At 34.8% G+C, this 15,686-nt stretch overlaps 1 protein-coding gene across 2 annotated transcripts in view; it reads left to right on the top strand.

Moving 5' to 3' along the window:
* KLHL4 (kelch like family member 4) overlaps window positions 1-14,977 on the top strand; it is a 142,255-nt gene extending 127,278 nt beyond the window's left edge. Inside the window, exons 9-10 of one of the 2 annotated variants that reach the window (XM_067023392.1) lie at window positions 4,601-4,772; window positions 13,374-14,977. In XM_067023392.1, coding sequence (XP_066879493.1) covers window positions 4,601-4,772; window positions 13,374-13,433 — 232 coding nt within the window. In that variant the 3' untranslated portion in view covers window positions 13,434-14,977. The remainder of the gene's footprint in view (window positions 1-4,600; window positions 4,773-13,373) is intronic. The other variant, XM_059049980.2, reaches the window with a different exon arrangement.
* Window positions 14,978-15,686: the final 709 nt, after the last annotated feature.

The following is a 15,686-nucleotide window of genomic DNA, read 5'->3' as shown; positions in this document are numbered from 1 at the left end:
ATGCAAGCGATGCCTTTCTAGGAGGGGGTGGGGACAGAGAAAGTAAAAAATTTCACAAAATTGCCTACATCTTTTACATGGCTGAGCAGGTATTTGGATGCTGTGCATCTTTGCCTGATTTTCAGAACTCCTACAAAGTTATTTTTACCAGTCTCTATTTGTTTATTTAATATTTTTGTGACAGAATAAGATCCTAGTGCTTCTTACTCTACCATCTTGCTGACATCACTCCCTAGTAATGCAGCATTGAAAACAAGATAAAAACTACATGAAAATCACCTTGACTTGCCTATATATTTAAACAATAAAGCTGAATTTTCTCTGCCCTTTATTTATATCCAGAAGCACAATAATGAAATTATATGTAATTACAAATGGAAAAGATCTTGAAAATCTAGTATATCCTTATCATCCTACAGAAATGGCAGTTGAACCCCTCTATTGTTAAATTACAAATAGTGGCTAAAGGATTTTTTTCATATAACTGGAGTTTTTAAAAGTTTGGAAACCAGTCATATTTGACTTTCCATTTCATTATAAAACTAAAAGTTCACTATTCTACACTCAGTACTATTGATAGAATTAAACATGAAGCCACTATTTTCTACTTTTATTGATACAGAATTTCATTATGTGTACAAAAGTTTAAGCATTTACTCTGTGCTTGTGTGTATATAACTGATGGGAATCATGTCTCCCTTTTAGAAAGGCCAAAGGAATACAATAGACTCAATACGTATTAAAGTTCACTGTAAGAAGTTGAAAAAGGATAGATTCTACTGAAATTTCAAATTGCTTAGATAATTTATTGATGCCTTCCATAGACCACAAAAAATTACAGACAACACACAATTCACAAAAGTTTAAGCCCACCTATATAATGAATGTATACATACTCTCAAAAAACTGATACTTGTATTCAAAAAGGGTAAGTGTAGCTTTCATTTTAAGAAAGGGTATCTAGGCATTGAATTCTATTCTTACACTTGTAAAAATATGCATATTTCTATACTTAAGAATAACAGTAGCCACCTCTTTATATGAGTTGAGAGTGGAGAAGACTATATCACCTTCTATAAGCTAAACAGACAGCATCAGGAATTATTATATTTGGGAAAACTTGATCAAATGTACAAACAAATCCATGTAAAAATAATTATGCTTTCTCAAATTTCCATTAATGCCTAAACTATATTGGAGTGATAAATTCATGAGAAGCAGTGGTCAAAGAGTGATACTGATTTGCAGAATTCATGTTGTTCTTTACAGAAATATTAAAAGTTGTCTAGAAGGATTTTATACAAAATAATGCAATACAATACAAAATTATATCTAGTAAATAAAAAGTCATGAAGGTTTGTTCCTATGAAAATCAAACCTGACTTCACAAAAAGTTCATCTGAATTAAAAGTTAAATCATATAAATATATAGACAGAAAGACAGGAAATACTCTCAGCTCTTATAATAGTAATTTTCTTATAATTTCAAATTATTGGGAGATTTTCTTTCTAGCATACTGAAGTCTATGCATTTTTTTTTCTATTTCAATTTTGGAGACTTTTTATTGCATCTTAGTGGCATAAATTGTGTTGCATTTACTTGGTTCCTTGTATCTAAATGTATGGGATTAAGAAACTAGGTTTGGTCCAAAAAGAATACATTTCATAAGGGAAAAAATCTAGAATACATAAAATATTTTAATTAAATCACCTTCTTCTCTCCCATTATTATGCCAGCATTTTCCTGGCTTTACCAAGAACTCCTGAAATTGGGAAATTCTATCTTAAGACCTGAAAGAGAGATGAATTGGGCTGCGTTTTAGCACTGTAGAGTGATCACCATGAAATTACCCTTACAATAGCTTGACGTGTCTATACCAATTTAAATAGGCATTTACACACACAACTAGGAAAGTATAAAATCAGTTCATATTTTTTTGATATAGAAAATTTCATAATACAGACTATAAAATTAAATGCTTACAAACATATCCTAATAATTAAATGTTTAACTTTATTTAATGATATAATTATATTTCCAAATATACTATTTTTAATTTTTAATGGGAAAAAGAACTTTATGCATACAAAAAAATGTATAGTATACTAGTTAAAACCACTAGATTTGGAGTCAGACAGCTCTGAGTTCAAATCCAAGATCTGTTATTTACAAGTTATGTGACCTTGACCCAGTTACTTTACATCTTTAAACATGTTTCCTCATGTGAAAAATGAGAATAATTTTAGTATCAACATCATAGAGTACAAAATAATAAATGTTAATGCACTTAGTGCCTTGCCTGGCACATATTATTATTTTGTTTGTATTATTTTTGTAATTAGTATTATTGTTATTATTAACATTATCCCCTTATTGGCATTTTCCTTGTAAAGATCTTGAGAAAATAACTAGTGCTAAAGTATAGTTTTTGAAAATTATGACTTTCATACAAATATAATAGTAGCGTGTCAAAGAATTTTGTGTGATTCATCAATTAATGAGGTAACCCATAAGATGTTAAAATTGCTTCAAAGAATCTTTGAAGAAAAGACATAAAAACAATTAGGAATGCTGAAAAAATTGTTAATAGATGCAAAAGCATTTAATAACCTCTAGGGAATAAAATGTAATATATGGGGGAGTCATCATTTGGGGTTAGAAATTAATTCTATTTCTATCAGGCAAAATTTATTTTATTGTTATGTATAGGAATCACAAGAAAACTCAGTTTTCTACCACTTAACTTCTACACCTACAGAGTTGTAAAATAGCCTTGTCAGTTAGAAAGTCAATCAAATATGCACACTCTGCCGAATCAGATAATCCTCATTTCCATGTCTTAGACAATATTCCTGACACTATTTTCTGGTAAAACATTGATGGCCTACCCAGTACCTTAGAAGTCTCATCCAATTAATTAAGATAATCATTTAAATTAAAGGTTTCTAAAATACATAAACTTGTGTTGGCTGGGTCAGGGACTATTATTTCTATAATGTTGATGAGAAAATTGAGGCAAAGAAGTCAAGCACATTGTCTGTAATTACTCTAAGTGGAGGAATAAGTCCATGACTAATTCTCTTTACTTCAGTCTCCTTTTTATTTCCACTAGAATATATATACTTATATCCAAAGTAAGGAGAAATAGAAAAGCAAAAAAGAAACAAAAGGGGAGAAATGCGGTGCTGTTTTAATTTGAAGGTGAGGTAGTGGCTAACTTTTTCTTTAATAACTGATCCTCTGTGTCTTTACAGATAACAACCAAGGTGCCAATTTTTTTTTCTTCAGAAGATTCTACATTCCCCAAACCTCTCTAGTTAATAAATCAGTGTCCAGATAATATTAACATTAGCCAGATTTTTGAGCATTCATTATCATGCACATGCAGAAAAATCTTGGGTTTTGGATGCAAATCTGTAAGGGAATCCTTCTGCAAGCCCTGGTTCACCATTCATATATGTGTGTACTGTGTGATCTGAGCACAGCATCAATTAACAATAGCAATTGTGTTAAAGATTCAGATTAGCTAAAGCATACAGCTGTGGATTTTCTGGTTCTGCTTTTTAATATAACATCGGAATTTAAGGTGACACCCAACAACATATGGTGAATATTGAGGATATCTTAATTATTGCTGATTTTAGATATTATTAAAAATATTACTCGGTGTGAGACCAAGTTCAAATGGAAGCTGGGAACAGATAATTTAGATTATGATTAAAGAGAGAAAAACAGAAATACGATGAGTAATAAAAATGTAAGGAAATTAGTAGATGGTAATAAATGAAATTTTGTAAAATAAATGTGTTTCATTGGGCTTTACAAATAGGCCAATATAAAATCAGAGATAATTTCCTCATATAATTATATAAGTATTTTCTTATTGTTCACCCCTTTTAGATCTTAGTATTCTATATTGGTTTCAAATTTTAGGAAAGGATTCCTGTAGAAGATTTTAATTAATGTTGCTTACTGAATTCTCTTTCATTTTGCTTACAAAATAGGTTTGGGGATAAGGAGTTAACTTCAAATTAAAATGGAAAAAAATCCCAGGGTCCTGTGAAGATAAATAAGAACTCTCATAGAGGAAAAAGAATACAACTGTGGTCATCATAACTACAAAGAGTATTAAAACCAGGGTACTATAGTTTATAAAACAAAAAGGCAATTATATTCAGAATTACTTAACATGTGATCTCTCATATAAGCAAGATCAGACATCTCAGATATAACTTGGATAAACAAAGAATAAGAAAAACCCATTCCAATAGCATACTAATGACAGAATGGGCATTTTCCACATAATATTAAGGTGCCAATATGTAAAATTTCCTCATAGAGAATCTGAGTACAGATCAAAGAAATGTGTGGTATTTTTAAAAGGAAATTCATTTTCACTATGCTATGAGTGACATCTGGTGGCTGAAGAGAATTCTGTCATTTAGTTATCCTTAACGTTTATTAGTCACACTACACTTGGTATGTATAAGGTATTTTTAATTTCCTATATTAGATAAGAGTACATTTCATTAATGTCTATTATTTTAAATTTTAACACTGTTGAACTTTCTTCTCAATTGTCTTCCTAAACCTCTTAAGGTATGATCCAAAAAATGATTCATGGTCAACTGTGGCACCTCTGAGTGTTCCTCGAGATGCTGTTGCTGTATGTCCCCTTGGAGACAAACTCTATGTGGTTGGAGGATATGATGGACATACTTATTTGAACACTGTTGAGTCATATGATGCACAGAAAGATGAATGGAAAGAGGTACTCTCATTTAAAGTATTCAAATTGATATATTTTAGGTTTTAATTTAAAAATTAAAATATGTGTTTGGAATTAATCCTATTCTCTTCCTCTCTAGGGCTGAACCAAATTCCTTTAATGAAATGTGTAACATGTGCTTTATTTAGCTATAGAGAATTATTAACTGAGCTGTTTTACCATTAGCAGGATCCATCAGTAATTATATAAAGTGGGGACAAGTCATACTCTTAACTTGATGGACTCATTCATTTTACAGAAGAGTGAATCAGATTCAATAATCCAAGAGCTTTACACTCTGACCAACTTTCTATGTATATATTATGACTTGAGAAGCAAAGAATAATGTCTTCACCCACAAATGTCTGCCCCTTCTTATTGGCTGGTGCCCAGGAGGAAAATCTTTAAGCCCCCTCCTTATAGAGGTTCTACAAATTACAACATTCCTAAATACTGATCAGTCATTCAAGGGAGTTGGTGCCCAGTAAGAGACTGGAATTAAACTCTCTCAAGAGTGCTGGGCATCTAACAGAAGAAATTCTAAGGAAAGTACAAGAACGGGCACTGAAAGGACATCTTGGGGGTGCTAAAGGAAACTTGATGCTTCTGACAGTTTTTGCAGTGATAGCTCTATATAATTTTTAACATCTGTATTGGAGTATAATTGCTTTACAGTGGTGTGTTAGTTTCTGTTTACAACAAAGTGAATCAGTTATACATATACATATGTCCCCATATCTCTTCCCTCTTGTGTCTCCCTACCTCTCACCCTCCCTATCCCACCATTCTACGTGGTCACAAACCACCTAGCTGATCTCCCTGTGCTATGTGGCTGCTTCCAAGTAGCTATCCGCCTTACATTTGATAGTGTATATATGTCCATGCCACTCTCTCACTTCATCACAGCTTACCTGGCCCCCACCCCATATCCTCAAGTCCATGCTCTAGTAGGTCTGTATTTTATTCCTGTCCTATGCCTAGGCTCTTCATGACATTCTTTTTTTTCTTAGATTCCATATATATTTGTTAGCATACGGTATTTGTTTTTCTCTTCCTGACTTACTTCACTCTGTATGACAGACTCCATGTCCATCGACCTCAGTACAAATAATTCAATTTCATTTATTTTTATGGCTGAGTAATATTCCATTGTATATATGTGCCATCTCTTCTTTATCCATTCACCTGTTGATGGACACATAGGTTGCTTCCATGTCCTGGCTATTGTAAATAGAGCTGCAATGAACATGTTGGTACATGACTCTTTTTGAATTATGGTTTTCTCAGGGTATAACCCAGTAGTGGGATTGCTGGGCTTCATGGTGGTTCTATTTTTATTTTTTTAATGAACCTCCATACTGTTCTCCATAGAGGCTGTATCAATTTACATTCCAACCAACAGTGCAAGAGGGTTCCCTTTTCTCCACACCCTCTCCAGCATTTATTGTTTCTAGATTTTTTGATGATGGCCATTCTGACCGGTGTGAGATGATATCTCATTGTAGTTTTGATTTGCATTTCTCTAATGATTAATGATGTTGAGTACTCTTTCATGTGCTTATTGGCAATATGTATATCTTCTTTGGAGAAATATCTATTTAGGTCTTCTGCCCATTTTTGGATTGGGTTGCTTGTTTCTTTGTTATTGAGCTGCATAAGCTGCTTGTAAATTTTAGAGATTAATCCTTTGTCAGTTGCTTGATTTGCAAATATTTTCTCCCATTCTGAGGGTGGTCTTTTGGTCTTGTTTATGGTATCCTTTGTTGTGCAAAAGCTTTTAAGTTTCATTAGTTCCCATTTGTTGATTTCTTGTTTTTATTTCCATTTCTCTAGGAGTTAGGTCAAAAAGGATCTTACTGTGATTTATGTCATAGAGTGCTCTGCCTATGTTTTCCTCTAAGAGTTTGATAGTGTCTAGCCTTACATTTAGGTTTTTAATCCATTTTGAGTTTATTTTTGTGTATGGTGTTAGGGAGTGTTCGAATTTCATAATTTCACATGTACCTCTCCAATTTTCCCAGGACCACTTACTGAAGAGGCTGTCTTTTCTCCACTGTATATTCTTGCTTTGTTTATCAAAGATAAGGTGACCATATGTGTGTGGGTTTATCTCTGGGATTTCTGTCCTGTTACATTGATCTATCTTTCTGTTTTTGTGCCAGTACCATACTGTCTTGATTACTGTAGCTTTCTAGTATAGTCTGAAGTAAGGAGCCTGATTCCTCCAGCTCCATTTTTCGTTCTCAAGATTGCTTGGGTTATTAGGGGTCTTTTGTGTTTCCATACAAATTGTGAAATGTTTTGTTCTAGTTCTGTAAAACATGCCAGTGGTAGTTTGATAGGGATTACATTGAATCTGTGGATTGCTTTAGGCAGTAGAGTCATTTTCACAATGTTGATTTTTCCAATCCAAGAAAATGGTATATCTCTCCATCTATATGTATCATCTTTAACTTCTTTCATCGGTGTCTTATAATTTTCTACATACAGGTCTTTTGTCTCCTTAGGTAGGTTTATTTCTAGACATTTTATTCTTTTTGTTTCAATGGTAAATGGGAGTGATTTCTTAATTTCACTCTCAGATTTTTCATCATTAGTGTATAAGAATGTGAGACATTTCTCTGCATTAATTTTGTATCTTGCTACGTTACCAAATTCATTGAATAGCTCTAGTAGTCTTCTGGTAGCATCTTTAGGATACTCTATGTATAGTGTCATGTCATCTTCAAACAGTGACATCTTGTCTTCTTCTTTTCTCATTTGGATTCCTTTTATTTATTTTTCTTCTCTGATGGCTGTGGCTAGAACCCCCAAAACTATGTTGAATAAGAGTGGTGATAGTGGGCAACCTTGTCTTGTTCCTTATATTTTTGGAAATGGTTTCAGTTTTTCACCATTGAGGACAATGTCGGCTGTGGGTTTGTCATATATGGCCTTTATTATGTTGAGGAAAGTTCCCTCTATGCCTACTTTCTGCAGGGTTTTTATCATGAATGGGTGTTGAACTTTGTCAAAAACTTTCTCTGCATCTATTGAAATGATCATATAGTTTTTCTCCCTCAGTTTGTTGATATGGTGTATCATGTTGATTGGTTTGCATATATTGAAGAATCTTTACATTCCTGGAATAAACCCCACTTGATCATGGTGTATGATTCTTTTACTGTGCTGTTGGATTCTGTTTGCTAGTATTTTGTTGAGGATTTTTGCATCTATCTTCATCAGTGATATTGACTTGTAGTTTTCTTTCTTTGTGATGTTTTTGTCTGGTTTTGGTATCAGGGTGATGGTGGCCTCATAGAATAAGTTTGGGCATGTTCCTCCCTCTGCTATCTTTTGGAAGAGTAAGAGAAGAATAGGTGTTAACTCATCTCTAAATTTTTCATAGAATTCGCCTCTGAAGCCATTTGGTCCTTGGCTTTTTTTTGTTGGAAAATTTTAAATCACAGTTTCCATTTCACTGCTTGTGTTTGGTATGTTCATATTTTCTATTTCTTCCTGGCTCAGTCTCAGAACATTGTGCATTTCTAAGAGTTTGTCCATTTCTTCCAGGTTGTCCATTTTATTGTTATAGAGTTTCTTCTAGTAATCTCTCATAATCTTTTGTATTTCTGCAGTGTCAGTTGTTACTTCTCCTTCTTCATTTCTGAATCTATTGATTTGAGTCTTCGTTTTTTTCTTGATGAGTCTGGCTAATGGTTTATCATTTTTAGTATCTTCTCAAATAACCAGCTTTCAGTTTTATTGATCTTTGCTATTGTTTCCTTCATTTCTTTTTCATTTACTTCTGATCTCACCTTTAGGGTTTCTTTCCTTCTGCTAAATTTTTTTGTTCTTGTTGTTCTCCTTTCTCTGATTGCTTTAGGTGCAAGGTTAGGTTGTTTATTTGAAATGTTTCCTGTTTCCTAACGCAGGATTATATTTCTATAAACTTCCCTCTTAGAACTGCTTTTGCTGTATCCCATAGATTTTGGGTCGTTGTGTCTCCATTGTCATTTGTTTCTAAATATTTTTTGATTTCCTCTATGCTTTCTTCAGGGATCACTTCGTTATTAGGTAGTGTATTGTTTTGCCTCCATGTGTTTGTATTTTTTACAGATCTTTTCATGGAATTGATATCTAGTCTCATAGCGTTGTGGTCGGACAAGATACTTGATAAAATTTCAATTTTCTTAAATTTAACAATGCTAGATGTGTGACCCAAAATATGATCTATCCTGAAGAATGTTCAATGAGCACTTGATAAAAATATGTATTCTGTTGTTTTTGGATGGAATGTCTTATAAATATCAGTTAAGTCCGTCTTGTGTAATGTATGATTTAAAGCTTGTGTTTCCTTATTTACTTTCATTTTGGATGATCTGTCCATTGGTGAAATTGGGGTGTTAAAGCACCCTAGTATAATTGTGTTACTGTCGATTTCCCCTTTTTTGGCTGTTAGTATTTGCCTTATGTATTGAGGTGCTCCTATGTTGGGTGCATAAATATTTACAATTGTTATATCTTCTTCATGGATCGATCCCTTGATCATTATGTAGTGTCCTTCTCTGTCTCTTGTAATAGTCTTTATTTTAAAGTCTATTTTGTCTGATATGAGAATTGCAACTCTAGCTTTCTTCTGATTTCCATTTGCATGGAATATCTTTTTCCATCCCCTCACTTTCAGCCTGTAAGTGTCCCTAGGTCTGAAGTGGGTGTCTTGTAGACAGCATATATATGGGTCTTGTTTTTGTATCCATTCAGCCAGTCTGTTTCTTTTGGTGGGAGCATTTAATCCACTTAAATTTAAGGTAATTATCGATATGTATGTTCCTATTACCATTTACTTAATTGTTTTGGGTCTGTTCTTGTAGGTGTTTTCCTTCTCTTGTGTTTCATGTCTAGAGAAGTTCCTTTAGCATTTGTTTTAAAGCTGGTTTGGTGGTGCTGAACTCTCTCAGCTTTTCCTTACCTGTAAAGGTTTTAATTTCTCCATCAAATCTGAATGAGATCCTTGCTGTGTGGAGTAATCTTGGTTGTAGGTTTTTTTTTTCCTTCATCACTTTAAGTATGTCCTGCCACTCCCTTCTGGCTTGCAGAGTTTCTTCTGAAAGATCAGCTGTTAACCTTATGGGGATTACCTTGTGTGTTATTTGTTGTTTTTCCTTGCTGCTTTTAATATGTTTTCTTTGTATTTAATTTTTGCTAGTTTGATTAATATGTGTCTTGGTGTGTTCCTCCTTGGATTTATCCTGTATGGAACTCTCTGTGCTTACTGGACTTGATTAACAATTACCTTTCCCATATTAGGGAAGTTTTCCACTATCATCTCTTCAAATATTTTCTCAGTCCCTTTCTTTTTCTCTTCTTCTTCTGGGACCCCTATAATTCAAATGTTGGTGCATTTAATGTTGTGCCAGAGGTCTCTGAGACTGTCCTCAGGTCTTTTCATTCTTTTTTCTTTATTCTGCTCTGCAGTAGTTATTTCCACTATTTTATCTTCCAGCTCACTTATCCTTTCTTTGACCTCAGTTATTCTGCTATTGATGCCATGTAGAGTATTTTTCACTTCATTTATTTTGCTGTTCATCATTGCTTGCTTCCTCTTTAGTTCTTCTAGGTCCTTGTTATATGTTTCTTGTATTTTGTCTAGTCTATTTCCACTATTTTGAATCACGTTTACTATCATTTTTTCTGAATTCTTTTTCAGGTAGACTGCCTATTTCCTCTTCGTTTGTTAAGTCTAGTTGGTTTTTACCTTGCTGCTTCATCTGCTGTGTGTTTTTCTGTCTTTTCTTTTTGCTTATCTTACTGTGTTTGGGTCTTCTTTTCATAGGCTGCAGGTTCATAATTCCCATTGTTTTTGGTGTCTTTCCCCAGTGGGTAGGGTTGGTTCAGTGGGTTTAGTAGGTTTCCTGGTTGAGGGGACTAGTGCCTGTGTTCTGGTGCATAAGCATGGATCTTGTCTTTCTGGTGTGTAGGTCCACGTCTTGTGGTGTGTTTTGGGGTGTTTGTAACCTTATTATTATTTTAGGCAGCCTCTCTGCTAATGGATGGGGCTGTGTTCCTGTCTTGCTGGTTGTTTGGCATAGGGTGTACATCACTGTAGCTTGCTTGTCATTGAGTTAAGCTGGGTCTTGGTGTTGAGATGGAGATCTCTGGGAGATTTTCACCATTTTGATATTACGTGGAGCTAGGAGGTCTCTTGTGGACCAGTGTCCTGAATTTGGTTCTCCCACCTCAGAGGCATAGCCCTGACACCTGACTGGAACACCAAGAGCCTTTAATCCACATGGCTCAGAATAAAAGGTAGAAAAAATAGAAAGAAGGAAAGAAAGAGGATAAATAAAGTAGGATAAAATACAATAGGTTATTAAAATAAAAAATAATTATTAAGAAGAAAAAATTTAAAAGTAAAAAAAGAGCAAAAAACAGAAAAACGGGACAGTCAGATTCCTAGGACAAATGGTGAAAGCAAAGCTCTACAGACATAATCTCACAGCAAAGCATCCACATACACATTCACAAGAAGAGAAAAAGGGCAAAAAATTAATATATCTTGCTCCCAAAATCCACCTCCTCAATTTGGGATGATTCGTCATCTATTTAGGTATTCCACAGACGCAGGGTACATCAAGTTGATTGTGGAGCTTTAATCCACTGCTTCTGAAGCTGCTGGGAGAGATTCCCCTTTCTCTTCTTTGTTTGCACAGCTCCTGGGGTTCAGCTTTGGATTTGGCCTTGCCTCTGCGTGTAGGTCACCTGAGGGCATGTGCTGTTCACTCAGACAGGACGGGTTAAAAGAGCAGCTGATTCAGGGACTCTGACTCACTCAGGTCATGGGGAGGGAAGGGCACAGAATGCGGGACAAGACTGTAGTGGCAGAGGCCGACATGACATTGCACCAGCCTGAGGCGTACTGTGCGTTCTCCCAGGGAAATTGTCCCTGGATCATGGGACCCTGGCAGTGGTGGGCTGCACAGTGTCCCAGGAAGGGAGGTGGGGAGAGTGACCTGTGCTCATACACAGGCTTCTTGGTGACTGCAGCAGTGTCCTTAGAGTTTCATGCCCGTTTCTGGGGTCCATGCTGAGAGCCGCTCTCATGACCGTTTCTGGAGCTCCTTTAAGAGGCGCGCTTAATCCCCTCTCCTCGCACACCAGGAAACCAAGAGGGAAGACAAAGTATCTTGTCTCTTTGGCAGCTCCAGACTTCTCCTGGACTCCGTCCCAGGTAGCTGTGGTGCACTAGCCACTTTCAGGCTGTGTTCACACCACTAGTCCTCTCCCTGTGATCTGGCTGAAGCCCTAACCTCAGCTCCCAGCCCCCTGTCCCGGCAGGTGAGCAGACAAGCCTCACGGGCTGGGCTGTTGAGTGCCAGTTGGCACCAATCCTCTGTGCAGAAATCTCTCCACTTTGCCCTCCGCACCTCTGTTGCTGTGCTCTCCTCCGTGGCTCCGAAGCTTCCCCCTCTGGCACCCACAGTCTCCACCTGTGAAGGGGCTTCTAGTGTGTGGAAACCTTTCCTCCTTCACAGCTCCCTCCCACTGGTGCAGGTCCCATACCTATTCTTTTGTCTCTGTTTATTCTTTTGCCCTACCCAGGTATGTGGGGAGTTTCTTGCCTTTTGGGAGGTCTGAGGTCTTCTGTCAGTGTTCAATTGGTGTCCTATAGGAGCAGTTCCACGTGTAGATGCATTTCTGATGTATCTGTAGGGAGAAGGGTGATCTCCGTGTCTTACTCCTCTGCCATCTTCTCTCTACTATCAATACCTCTATATTTATTCCAAAATATCTAATGGTGTTTTGTTGATTAAATGACAGATTAATAAAATATGAAGTATGATTAACTGTTCACCATTTCCACAAACAAGCAAACATTGTATTTGGTATCAAACCTCACCTTCCCTTATACTAACTTCATGGTGCTCTGTTTTCTATATAGTAAGCTGGTTACTGTTCTAAATAAGTTATGTGTTAATATACTGACACCTGATAATGGGTTTATAGCTCTTTCCTCCAACAATATGATTCATGAGGACCCCCAGAAATATTCAAATTCTGCCATGTAGGTAGCTCTTTATAATGGTTAGGACCAGCTAGAAATGGAGGAAAACATTTAGCAAACAAGGATGTAGGTCGAATACAAGAATCAACATGTTTGTAATTTACTTTTCAGAAAATTATAGACCAGTAGCTAAGAGACCTAGATTCTATTCTAGGCATTTCACTGTTTCATTGTGTGACCTTGAAAATGGTGAAAGAGAACTAATAGATAATGAGATTATAACTACTATATGTCTAATTATTTTCATTCATTATCTTTCTTAACCCTAATGAAAACTCATTGAAGAATGAGTATTATTAGCTGTAATTTTTAAAGTGAGAAAATTATCAGAGAGGTGAAATTTACCCAAGATCACCTGTTCTTCAAACTCAGGCCTACCTCATTTTAATGACTATGCTCTTTCCACATTGGACTATTATCTCAGCTGTACTTTCCCATATGTTTATAAAAGATGAAAGTTGGGCCATAATAGGTAAGGACTTTTCAACTCCAATATATTATGCTAAAGGCAGAGTTCATTCAAACAGCATTTCTTTCCTTGTTTTTGTTTTCTGTGTTAGGAAGTTCCCGTTAACATTGGAAGAGCTGGTGCATGTGTTGTGGTGGTGAAGCTACCATAAAGCTATCTTTATCAAAAGGAAGGAAACTGGATAATTTCAAGAAGTGGAGTAGTAAAAGGAGAGGAAGAAGAAATATGTTCTTTCCTTCAATTAGTAATCAAACATGAAAATTCTTGTGTAATTCTAATATGTAGTTATAAATGCTCTCATTTGTGAAGCCAAAGCATGTTTTCAAACATTAATTACATATAGGTGTTTAGTGTATATGTTGTTGCAGCTAATAATATAAATGAAAATCCAGTAGTCTAAGTTTAGCCTCGTTACTTTAAAATGTTAAAATGTTTAAGGGAAATTGATAGTGACCAAAGTATAAAAGGTTATAAAAGCATGGGTAATTTTGAGTCTGATAAGTTAAAATCATTTTCTATTTCAAAAAAAAAAAAATAGGTACCCTATCATTTGGAACATAACTAATATAAAAGAGATCATCTAAAGCTTAAATTATAAGGTTTGATTTTCTATAAGACATCATTCTTTTATCTGAACAATATCCCAAATAGTTAAATAATACCTCACAGTTACCAAGAAGAAAGCTTTTACTGTGGTGAGATTTAAAAAAAGAAAAAAGTTCACTGACATAATTTGTTATGATGATCACAGTAGGTTAAAATTTTCACAGACTCTTTTACAGTACCATTTTCCAAAGCACACATAGATTTGGTATTCCTTAACATGTTGTCTTGTTAGACAACATTTATTTTACCAGTAAAATATTATTGTAATTCCATATACACAATCTATACAATAAAATGGTGAATATTTATCATATTGATACAAAGTGTGACCTCAGCTTTTGAGTGTCAGGGCCTCACTTGTATAGACAGTAACATTCTCCTCAAACATTTCTGTGAACTCTTAAAACACCTGCCATTATGTTAAACCAGTTTTCAAAAACAAAGCAATTTTTCAACAGCAGTAAAATTGAGATGTTCTACAATATTAACACATGGAAACACCAAAATGCTCAACATCCATGGTTAATTCTATAATTATCTTTTATGTACCAGTACATGCTTTTCTGTCAATTTTATATTCATCCAGTAGAGAATGTTAAGGATATATACACTATAAATGTTTTTAAATTAAAAAACAACAAAAAAGACTAGCTGAGTAGTATTTTACCTTTAAATTCTCTGTGATGTTATGGAAAAACCCAAATGAACTTTTTGGCCAACCCAATATTTAAGATAAAATGTTGGAAAACCTTTATGAAAGTAACTTTTCAATTAAATTACAATTTTAGAATTTCTGCAACATCTCCTTTTAAATGGGCTTTGTATTGTAGTATGTGAAACCAACAAATAAAATCCAGCGATGATTATAAAACGTACTACTACCTTTTAAGTTTTAAAAAAAGAGCAACATAGGTTGTACAAAGATATTTGTACTTTGACAAACTGAATTTAAATAAAATCTATTTCCTCTGGTTATAAAGTGTGGCTTTAGATTATGTCAAGTGCAGCTTGAATTGACCTTTTGATATTTATTTTTCCAATAGCTAAAGTATTTAAATACAAAAATAAAATTATCCTGCTTTGTTTCTTATTCCTGCCATTGCCTTTAATTCTAAATAAAGGGTTATAGACATCTTCAGTTCTAGGGGTAGAGATGGAAACATAGAGATGCTGTAAAAAAATAATAAACACACATGCAGAGAGTTCTGTTGGATCTTTAAATTCATACCTTATCTAAGTCAATGCAGAAGTAGAGTTACTTAAACTTTTATCTCCAGAGCAAAGCTTGGCCTGTCAAGTTAAATTGGAGTGTGAGCCAGTGGGAAAAAGAAAGATCAAAGAACCTACCACAGCTCAGCTTGCCAATGCTCCAGTCACAGTTAGATGGCACCAATAGGGAAATCATGCCCAGAGTCATTCTTGGTCAGGCAAACAGAGAAAGAATACAATCTTCTTGATGGTCCAGTTAGGCTTGCTTCATTTTGATCAGATATTGACTAGTAGGAGGGATATGTATATGTTGCCCAGCGCTGGTTTTGAAAATCATGCTCGCAAACAAAAAAATAAAAAATAAATTAAAATGTGGGACTACATCAAACTTAAAAGTTTCTGTACAGTGAAAGAAACCATCAACAAAATGAAAAAAAAAAAAAAAAAACCTATGGAAGAGGAAAAAATATTTGCAAACCATACATATATCTAATAAGGGGTTAATATCCAAAAAAATAAAAAGTATGAAATTAGAACAATCCCTAACACCACACACAAAAATAAACTCAAAATGGGTTAAAGACCTAAA

This window comes from Kogia breviceps, chromosome X (genome assembly GCF_026419965.1).
Source record: "Kogia breviceps isolate mKogBre1 chromosome X, mKogBre1 haplotype 1, whole genome shotgun sequence".
Lineage (NCBI taxonomy): Eukaryota > Metazoa > Chordata > Mammalia > Artiodactyla > Physeteridae > Kogia > Kogia breviceps.
This window is presented reverse-complemented; position numbering and strand designations above follow the sequence as displayed.